Source organism: Drosophila santomea, unplaced genomic scaffold, assembly GCF_016746245.2.
Source record: "Drosophila santomea strain STO CAGO 1482 unplaced genomic scaffold, Prin_Dsan_1.1 Segkk79_quiver_pilon_misjoin1_scaf, whole genome shotgun sequence".
Taxonomy (NCBI): domain Eukaryota; kingdom Metazoa; phylum Arthropoda; class Insecta; order Diptera; family Drosophilidae; genus Drosophila; species Drosophila santomea.
The window spans coordinates 630,889-641,952 of NW_025319012.1; the positions used below are offsets into that span (position 1 = coordinate 630,889).

The 11,064-nt window shown below is 39.0% G+C and overlaps 2 protein-coding genes across 3 annotated transcripts in view; both read left to right on the forward strand.

Annotated features, from left to right (window-relative positions):
• The window catches only part of LOC120457792 (nuclear hormone receptor FTZ-F1 beta), a 28,693-nt gene extending 21,380 nt beyond the window's left edge, over positions 1 to 7,313 (forward strand). For both annotated transcript variants that reach the window (XM_044006812.1, XM_044006811.1), the window contains exons 3-8: positions 1,069 to 2,826; positions 3,138 to 3,428; positions 3,491 to 3,640; positions 4,717 to 4,819; positions 4,881 to 5,035; positions 5,451 to 7,313. In XM_044006812.1, coding sequence (XP_043862747.1) covers positions 1,183 to 2,826; positions 3,138 to 3,428; positions 3,491 to 3,640; positions 4,717 to 4,819; positions 4,881 to 5,035; positions 5,451 to 5,534 — 2,427 coding nt within the window. In that variant the 5' untranslated portion in view covers positions 1,069 to 1,182 and the 3' untranslated portion in view covers positions 5,535 to 7,313. The remainder of the gene's footprint in view (positions 1 to 1,068; positions 2,827 to 3,137; positions 3,429 to 3,490; positions 3,641 to 4,716; positions 4,820 to 4,880; positions 5,036 to 5,450) is intronic.
• Positions 7,314 to 9,548: 2,235 nt separating this feature from the next.
• LOC120457807 (ATP synthase mitochondrial F1 complex assembly factor 2) lies at positions 9,549 to 10,780 on the forward strand. The gene is made up of 4 exons (XM_039645303.2): positions 9,549 to 9,723; positions 9,816 to 10,123; positions 10,210 to 10,390; positions 10,444 to 10,780. The coding sequence occupies exons 1-4, from the start codon at positions 9,624 to 9,626 to the stop codon at positions 10,692 to 10,694; spliced, it is 840 nt and encodes a 279-aa protein (XP_039501237.2). The 5' UTR covers positions 9,549 to 9,623; the 3' UTR covers positions 10,695 to 10,780.
• The last annotated feature ends 284 nt before the right edge of the window (positions 10,781 to 11,064 follow it).

Here is an 11,064-nt window from a genome sequence, read left to right on the forward strand (position 1 = left end):
TGTTTTCGAGACTTCTTCCAATCGGATTGAGATCCAATGACTGTCCGGACCACTCCATGACATCGACTGTTTGGCAAGTTTACTTCGAACGGTAACACAAAAACTAAAGCGATTGCATACCAGGACTTTGACATATTATATGGTTAAGCATGAAAAGCAGTGAAAGTGTTTAAATAAACATTTTTATATTTTTGTCTGATGGGGACAATATGTAAATATTCATTTAAAAATACTCGTCGAGTGACACCTTAATAGTTGCTTAATAGCTTAATAGTTGAGAAGTTCTAAACAACTAAAAAAAATTTTTCAATTAGTCTGTCTGCAGCGAAACGTTATTTTTTTAAATTCTAAAATATTTTAATATCTGTTAAATAGTTTGACAGGACAAACTTTAGTTTTAGTACTTTCGGAAAATCTGCTCGTTTAGTGAGAAAATATATAGTTAGATAATTATAAATAGCCGAATTTCCTCCGCCCATAACTTCTGAGCACCTAGGGCTAGTGTTTAATGTCATTGAAAAGGCATTTTCAAATGCAAGCTATATTTTTCAAACGAATTTTGTCTAGAACAAATAAAAACAAGATATAACGTTGTAGTCGGGTTTTCATTACTCAGCTAGTGGAAGTGGAAGTATTTCATTAAGTACAATAGAATCCGGAAGACGCACTAACAAAAAGGTGGAAAACCAAAATTTGATTTTGTTTATTCTATGGTTGCCATGTTCGTAAAATGTTTTAACATAAAACAAATTATTTTTTTAATCAAACAAAAAATTTAATAAATTTAATTAAATAACATGGTTTTTTATAAGAAAAATGCCGAAAAAAACAGAAATACATATAACGGGACATCTCATGGAATGTAGGCATGAGGTCTGCATACGCACGATGTAAACATTTTTGTGACGTCGCGATGCGTCGGTCACTGATATTTACATACATTTCCAACAGAGTCGTTTGATGTTTAAATTTGTTGGAAAATTATCTTTTCTTTCTCTCAATTCCCTACAACTACTTATCGTTGATTGGAAGTTTATATACCTTTGACAATTTGTTTGATCTTTCAAGTTTTACAACACAATGGAACTGCATCAGCGACACCTCTCAAACTTTTACAAATTGCACATCTGAAAATAGTCTTTGATAAATATATAAAATATAAAAAATTGCTACTGAAACAAGATGCCAAACATGTCTAGCACCAAAGCGGAGCAACAAAGTGGTCCTATTGGAGGTAGTAGCGGCTATCAAGTACCGGTCAACATGTGCACCACCACAGTGGGGACTACGACGACCATTTTGGGGAGCTCCGCTGGAGGAGCCACTGGATCCCGGCACAACGTGTCCGTGACAAACATCAAGTGCGAGCTAGACGAACTACCGTCACCAAACGGAAACATGGTGCCGGTTATCGCAAACTACGTTCACGGTAGCTTGCGCATTCCACTCAGTGGACAATCAATTCATAGGGAGTCCGACTCGGAGGAGGAACTAGCGAGTATAGAAAACTTGAAGGTTCGGCAACGGACGGCGGTGGACAAAAATGGTCCTCGTCCAATGTCCTGGGAGGGCGAGCTGAGCGATGCTGAGGCTAACGGGGTCGAGGAGCTGATGGAAATGGAGCCATCAATTAAGAGCGAGGTGGTCACAGCTGTAGCACCTCCACAGCTCGTCTGCGCCCTACAACCGATAAAAACAGAGCTAGAGAACATTGCAGGCGAGATGCAGCTTCAGGGGAAGTGTTACCCCCTGTCCAAGACACAACATCACGCTGCCACAAAATTAAAACTTGCCCCTACGCAAAGTGACCCAATCAATCTCAAGTTCGAGCCACCTCCTGCAGACAACTCCCCGCTCCTGGCTGCACGTAGTAAGTCCAGCAGTGGAGGCCATTTACCACTGCCCACGAATCCCAGTCCCGACTCCGCCATACATTCCGTCTATACGCACAGCTCCCCCTCGCAGTCGCCTCTGACGTCTCGCCACGCCCCCTACACTCCGTCTCTGAGCCGCAACAACAGCGACGCCTCGCACAGTAGCTGCTACAGCTATAGCTCCGAGTTTAGTCCCACACACTCGCCCATTCAAGCGCGTCATGCCCCACCCACCGGTGCACTCTATGGAAACCACCATGGTCTTTACCGCCAGATGAAGGTGGAAGCCTCATCCACTGTGGCATCCAGTGTACAGGAGGCACAGAACTTAAGTATGGACTCTTCCTCTAGCAACCTGGACGCAGTGGGCTTAGGATCTTCGCACCCCGCATCTCCGGCGGGCATATCACGTCAGCAGTTAATCAACTCGCCCTGCCCCATTTGCGGCGACAAGATCAGCGGATTCCATTACGGGATTTTCTCCTGCGAGTCCTGCAAGGGCTTTTTCAAGCGCACCGTCCAAAATCGCAAGAACTACGTGTGCGTGCGTGGAGGACCATGTCAGGTCAGCATTTCCACTCGCAAGAAATGTCCCGCCTGCCGCTTTGAGAAGTGTCTGCAGAAGGGAATGAAGCTAGAAGCGATTCGGGAGGATCGAACCCGTGGTGGCCGCTCCACATACCAGTGCTCCTACACGTTACCCAACTCAATGCTCAGTCCGCTGCTTAGTCCCGATCAAGCGGCAGCAGCTGCCGCCGCCGCAGCTGTGGCAAGTCAGCAGCAACCGCACCAGCGACTGCATCAACTAAACGGCTTTGGAGGTGTACCCATTTCCGGCTCTACTTCTCTTCCAGCCAGTCCTAGCCTGGGAGGAACTTCGGTCAAGTCGGAAGAGATGACGGAGAAGGGCAAGCAAAGTCTCCGAACGGGAAGCGTACCACCACTACTGCAGGTAAGTCAACCTTGTTCTAATGTAAGTAAATTTAAAAGATACGAATGAATTTAATAAGTGTACAATTGTTTTAATCAATTCAAATGATGTGATATAAGAACAGTGTCAACATTTTTTCAGCAAATAAAATGTGTTGTGTTTTTTTAAATTATTTAATTTTACCTAAATCTATACATGCGGTGCTCTACTAGTAATATTTTTTAGTTATTGTAAAATAACAGAAACAATTATTAATAAAAATTATTCGTAGAACCAAAAGCTACTTTTCATGTTTGGAAATTAAGTTCTGCAATTTTTCTCGTCCCCTTCAGGAAATCATGGATGTGGAGCATCTGTGGCAGTACACCGATGCTGAGCTGGCCCGCATCAACCAACCACTGTCCGCATTCGCCTCTGGCAGCTCTTCTTCATCGTCATCGTCAGCAACATCCTCGGGCGCCCATGCACAACTTACCAATCCACTACTGGCTAGTGCTGGACTCTCGTCCAATGGCGAGAACGCCAACCCTGATCTAATCGCCCATCTTTGCAACGTGGCTGATCACCGTCTTTATAAGATCGTCAAATGGTGCAAGAGTTTGCCGCTTTTTAAGAACATTTCGGTTTGTATGACTCTCATTGTCAGATCCATAAAGTTTGGTTTACATGATGTTTACCATTTTAGATTGATGACCAAATCTGCTTGCTTATTAATTCGTGGTGCGAGCTGTTGCTCTTCTCCTGTTGTTTTAGATCAATTGATACCCCCGGAGAGATTAAAATGTCACAAGGCAGAAAGATAACCCTATCCCAGGCCAAATCAAATGGCTTGCATGTAAGTTTATTTGAATTTCGATTTCGTAATTTGTCTATTGCGTTGACAAAAAGTCCGATAAATTTGTGTCCGATATACCTCTTTAATTGATTTAACATTTTATTCAATATAATATCTACAGCTATTTTTCGATACGATATTTCTTATCGTAATAAACTAATTTGTATGGCTCCGTGTACGTATACCTATGTATATTACTTGTGCAGTTAAGGGGTTGAAAAGTATCAAACAGTTAGGACGCAGTGTTCCCGACACTATGAATTACCTAAGTAGATTTAAAGCATGCATATTTTAGTTTTGCGGACGCAACCCAACTTTGTTTCAGAAGATTAGCACGGCCAAAAACCGCATTAAATTATTACTTTCACACTTCTGAAAAGAGATTATTATACCCGTTACCCGTAGAGTAAAAGGGTATACTAGATTCGTTAAACAAAATATTACAGGCAGAAGGAAACGTTTTCGTTTATATATTCTTGAACAGGATCAATAGCGGAGTCTAGCCATGTCCGTCTGTCCGTATGAACTTGGAGATCTCAGAAACTATAGAAGCTAGAGTGTTGGGAATAAGCAAACAGTTTCCAGAGACTTAGACGCAGCGCAAGTGACCCATGTTTCCAAGCCCACTTCAACGCCAACCACGTTTTGTAAATTTATATCGATTTACAGAAAAAGCGCCCACACTTTTGAAAAAGGTTTTCATATTTTTCACATTTTTGTTAGTCTTGTACAGTTCTCTAAATTGCATAAAATTGGTTTGCCACGCCCACTCAAACGCTCACAAGCCGCCAAAAACTGTGAGTAACGGGTATGAGATAGTCGGGGAACTCGACTATAGCACTCTCTTTTTTTTAAATCTTTTTATTTATCATGCCACTTTTTTTCGATATGTCAAAAACAGTTTGGCCACTACCCCTCCTTTCGCGACCTTTATAGGGTCGGATGTCTTTTAGGTACATTCTTTTCAACGGATTTTGTGAGGCCTTCCAGACCGCTTTTTTTGCTAAATCAATTTTTAAAAAAGTACCTTTGAAACGTAATATTTATTAGCAATAACACCACTGTATTTATTTTAGACCTGCATTGAACGAATGCTTAACCTAACAGATCACCTGAGGCGGTTGCGCGTTGATCGCTACGAATATGTTGCCATGAAAGTTATTGTGCTGTTGCAGTCAGGTAACATATAAATATAATAATAGTGCGCGCCACGGTTAACCAAGCATTTGTGCCTTCTTAGATACGACAGAGTTACAGGAGGCGGTAAAGGTGCGCGAGTGTCAGGAAAAGGCATTGCAGAGCTTGCAAGCTTACACCCTGGCACATTATCCCGACACGCCGTCAAAGTTTGGGGAGCTCCTGCTACGCATTCCTGATTTGCAAAGAACGTGTCAGGTAAGTTTTGAGTGTTTATCGAGATATACATATCCAACTCAACTCTTAACGAGTTGAAACAATTTCAGTATCTAATATGTAATGATCACATATCTTTTGAACGGAGAATCGGATTTAAACAAATGACGTGTCAATCAAGGCGCATTTTTAACTAGAACTTTTGAATATTTTTTGTGGGTGATTATACCAACTACCACCCCCATCAACTCCAATTTAAACTTTCATTTTATCTTCTGAACCATGTATTCTTTTCAAAGTATTTCGATTGGTGTATCACTCGTTATGAACGGACAAATACATGAGATTTCCATTTCTTTTTGTACTATATAACATTCATATCGTCACTACGTGGACTGCCGTCCACAGTGATATGTGAGTATTATTACCACATGTCTAATAATTTGTTTCTCAACAGCTTGGCAAGGAGATGTTAACGATCAAGACTCGCGATGGAGCTGATTTTAATTTGTTAATGGAGCTTTTGCGCGGAGAGCATTGACAATTGATTACTAAGACGGAAATCTTCTACCATTGGCGAAACAAGTTTTACATGTTTAGTATTAGATATATATATTCTAGAGATAATATCCTTACTGTAAGTTCTGAAAACATGTGCCTAAAAACCAAAGCCACGATAGCAGTCACATCAGGCCCACTGGTCGAGATTGAATCCAAGAGCAAGATTGCCAAATTTTTACACCAATATATATTTTGATATGAGCCATGTGCAGGGCCCCAATGGCTGTTGTTGTCGGCTAAAGTTTCAGTAAGAAAAGTATATAGTATATAGTAGATTTTGCTATTTATACATATATGACTTATGTATAGTGTAAACTAAAGCACACATGGAAAATGAAAAGACTAAACAAATTTATTTAAAAATAACTTGTACTATTATAGAAGAAGAAAAACAAAAAACTCAAAGGCAGAGAAGGAAATTTACTTAAAGCAGGAGCCACATTTTTATATTTTCTTATATAAAGAAATTTTCAATGTATTTTAAATAAAATGCCGAAACCGATTCAATTTGATGAAGAGCTGCTAGAATTTTTAATAATATATCTATATATTGATTATTACAAGAAGGATAAGTGTATCCAATGTTTAAATGTTGTAGCGTATAGTTTTAGTGCAATTTCACACATGTCTACATACATGAATATTCACCGAGATATGTCTGCAAACTATTATAAAGCGAAAGACCACTCGAAATAGCCATCACTGGTTGGCTAAGACTATTCCAGTTATGCTGTTTGTTGCATAAAAAACCACAACTTCATACATTAATTAAATGTATAATTTTATATTGAAGTTCTAGATTTGTATTAACTTCTTCCTTATTATTACGATTATTATTATTACTATTTTAATTATTATTATGTAACGCTGACTTAAATAGCTGAAGAAAATCCTGCAACAGGATTTAAAACATATAAATACACAAAACATTATAACATGAATACATTTTTGCCTTTATATTAGATAGTTTGATATGTACTTTGCATATATATGCATGTGTATGTGTGTGACTACGTACTATAAAAATTCCTGTCCCACCAGAAAAATCACACGCAATAAAAAATTCCAAAATAATAAACAGAGAAAGATAAAAAGACAAATAAATGAATATAAATATGTGGCCGGGAGTCCAAAAGTTTTTGCTAAAAATATTAAACAAATTTCAACACAAATTAACACAAATTTCGCATTGCTAACCCCTTCAGTTTGAAACGAATTTTAGTATAATAAATTCTTTATCCGATTTGGATGTATTTGCCATTTTGTTTCCTTGCTAGAATCCGTTTTATCCATAAATCATGAGGATCTTAGTTCATATTGATCTTGTTCTTCTGATTTACACCGCTTCTGTCCGTTAATATAAACCATAAGTATAATTGAAATTAGGTAAATGTCCTTATAAATAAAGCGCTCTAATAAATTTCAATTTACAGTTTACCATAGTTAATTGATTAAGACCACTAAAATCAAAAATATATTTTATTATTTACTAAGCATAGCACTCGAAAACAATTTGGAATGTTTATTACGGCAACAGCAAACACTTGTTCATACAAAAAGTGACAAAATTTTTTCTACCAAGGTACATAAAATACCTTTTAAACACAAAGTTAAAACAAACATAAAACCCATAGCGCAATATTGAATGTGAAACAGTTTCCTTTGCGTGCGATGTTTGCTTCAGCCACGTACAAATTCATCTTTTAGCAAATATAAAACTTAATTTTGCTTTTAAATAAATTGAATAAGTAAAATTCAAACTATAATTCATATACAATTAAATTAAATTGTCAATGCAATATTTTGTAATAAAAAATGCGAAACATAAATTTTTGTTTCTCTTTATCTTGTTGAGCTAGTATTAGCTTTTTTACTACCTATCTTCCAGCAATAAAAAGACGATTTTTATGTAGTGATTTCGAACTATTATTATTTATTTATTTTAACAAAGTTTGGCAGCGATGCGCGCATGCACAGGTTACGAAAGCGAGAGTTCATTTAATTGCAGAGCGAACAGCAGAACGCTAAGACAAAGGTGTAGGTGCGAGAGTACTAGAGAGCTTAGAAGCTCACGCAGCTGATCTGCATAGATAACGAAAACTGACGTTGACTAAATGTGGCTCCAATTTTGGCAATAACTGAAGACATACATTCAGGAGCTGCTGGCGGCTGCGAGACCCAACATACCTCTTAATCGTAGAGCGAAGAGCTGAAATCATAGAGCTGTACTAGATTCGTTGCGAAGCTTATCAGCCGAGTCGATCGCAGAGTAAAAAGGTATTCTATATTTGTAGAAATGTATGTAACAGGTAGAAGGAAAAGTTTTCTACCATATAAAGTATACATACCAAGCGGAGCAATAATCGAGAACAACGAAGCTTTCTTCTTCATTAACAGTAGTACTTTTCCTACTGCTCGTATGGCAGATATATAATATAGTTGTCAGATGCTTATCAAATTAAAACCGGAATAATAGTATAACACTTTGTGATAGGTGCCCGTTACTTCGCTAGTGAAAGTGCGAAGGAGGCTCTTCAACACTGACAGTTTTTGAAGGTTTGTGGGCGTTAGAGTTGGCGTGGCAACAACATATCAACATATGTATCTGGTTCAGGGCACCTTACTAGTGGTTTTCAATTAAATGTATTTCTCTTTCTTAAGCTGCCCAATTTTTCGCATACGTTTTAGATTACATTTAAATCTGGGGACTGTGCTGGCGTAATGACTACGTGAAGACAGTTTTAGAAGAGCCAAGTCTTTACAATTGCAGATTAGTGGTTGGGATTGTAATCTTGCTAATACCGAAAACGAAAATTAAAATTAATTAAAATTAATATTTTGGCATCCTCTATGCCATCGATAAAAACGAGGGTGCCCACGCCAGATGGTGCCATACATGACCAACCATAACGTGACCCCCGTCATGCTTGACCAAAGGTTTCAAGGGCTTGTATTGACGCTCTGTATTTGGTTCGCCACTTTCCATAAAAACCAAAAATGTTAAACATACATATGTAAGTTCCTTAACAAAAATATTTTCCTTAATCGACCAATGAAATGGTAATCATGTAATATCTTCTTGCTCATTTCGTGCACGATTAAGGACAAGTTCCATGTGCTCAATGGTTGTTTTCCCGGAATCTTTATATTAACGTGTGAGCAAGCTCGGAAACTCATAGAATATACATAAATGTATGTATTTGTATTTAAAGTGCTAATACAAAGAATATAAAGTTTAAGAATTGTGTGGTAAAATACCTCATTTACATTTGTTTTCGAAATCTCCGTAAGTACTGTACGAGTATATACCGGCAGTGACGATTAAAACTCTTATTTTTCAACTGCACGAAACGAGCTGCGAGCACTCTATGTACACATTTATGGCTGAGAGCTATGTACATATATAACTGAATACTTTTGTTCCTAAGGATGAAGATCTGAAGATGTTAATTTTTTTAAACGATATAAGTTTTTTTTAAGTTTTATTGAAGGATGACCGAAGCACTTGTATCAAACATCTAAATGCAGATTTACCAAAAAGTTATTCAATATTAATAAAAATAAATCATCTAATCTGTTAAAAAAAACAGGATGTATAAATTAGAAGGTTAAAAACTGACCACAAATATCACAAATATTTTGCTATTATTCGGTGAATAAGGTAAACGACGGTGTATTCAGTGTCTAAACACTTTTTATAACCGTTGAAAAGAGGGCATATATATTTGTTTGTATGTGTTTTCCGTAGTTATTGTGGCGATGCCCTCGAGTGTTTTAAAAATACGGCATTCGTAAATATTTATAATTGAAGTGTAGCGTGTAATATCTGCAATGATCGCCAAAAGATACGCAAGGAACTCGGTAAGTGTAAATGGCCATGTCGATTAGAAGCCGTTAAAGGCTCATAGGGAATACCCCAGTTGTCCTTATAAGGGCAGTGAAGTAAGTAGAGAAAGAAAACAGTACTTTCGACTGAATTGGTTGAGATTTAAGGAAAAAGTGCTACAGCCACACTGAAAACTGAACTCTGCTGTTTAACAATTGAAAAATAGTCCCGCAAACTCTCAAAATGAACGGAAAGCATGTGGTTAGTGTCATCCGAGCCCTCCGGTTGACTAACTTCAGCCAGTCGAAAGTAGCCGCTGGCAGTTCTACAGTGCGGCACTACGGTAAGACGCGGTAGCCGAAACATAAAACGTGCGTAGCACTCCGAGCCATTTCATAACATGCCGGTGATCGACGGGCGTTTTTTCTCCTTCAGCCTCTCCACCCAAGCGGTTTTACAAGAAGACTTCTGTACTGAGCGGCGACAGCGGCTATGAAGTGGTGTTGGATCATCGAAAGCTCAAAACGCCCAAGGGCGCACCCTTCGTCGTTCGCAGCGAACCCCTGGCCATAGCTGTGGCCACTGAGTTCGACGCCCAGAAGCAAAACATCGAGCGTTCCCGCATGCACTTATCCGCGCTCTGCTTCACGGCCATTGACAATCCCAATCACCTCTCCAAGCTGGATATGGTCAACTACCTGCTCAACTTCATCGGCACAGACACGGTGCTCTTCCAGTACGATGTGCGTGAATTAATTCTGTATTACTCCACTCTAATACTGAATTAATTCACGCACGGAATTAATCCACAGATGTGTATCTTTTGCAGGACGAAAAGGACCTGCAGGACCTTCAGGTCAACGAATGGGACCCGGTGATCGCCTGGTTCAACCAGCGCTACGGCACAAACCTACAGAAGACCATGAACATAACGCCGCCTCAGGTCAGCGAACAGGATAAAATTAATGTCGCAAAGCATTTAAGTTCCTACAGTTTGGAAACACTGCATGGTAACGCCGTCCATAATTGCAGTTAAGCGTCTATTGAAAATCTCTTCCCTCAGGCTTTATTTTCGCTGTGGACACCTTGAAGTCGATTGTCCTCGCTTGCGCCGTCATAGAGCAGATGCTGACCGTGGAAAAGGCTGTGGCCCTAGCACGACTGGAGGAAGAATACCAGCTTAAGTTCTGGGGTCGCGTGGAGTGGGCACATGATCTAAGCCAACAGGAGTTGCAAGCACGTCTTGCGGCTGCCGTGCTCTTCGTACACCTCAACTGTTCGGAAAACCTTGTTAAGCAAAAATTAATTCTTTGAACGAATATCACTTGTACAACATATGTGCTGACTAGCATTGGCTTATTATAACACTTTTGACTCCTAGTACCTAGGAGGTATTTGTATATGTATATGTATTTCGCCTATTTATTAGGACATAGTTTCAAACTTATCAAGGGCAGGTCATCCACTAGTTTTGATTCTCACAGAAATTTTAAAGGATTCCATTTATCATATCTGAGTACGCTTTATACCTACACACCTATTATTATGTCAGGTGTCTATATGTAATCGGCTGTCTGCCAGCGTCGGAACTTTATAATTGATAAAGTTAAAACTAAAATCTATCTGGGGGATAAGTCTAAAAACATAGCCAATAAAAAATATAAAAAGGACGATGCTTCCCCGG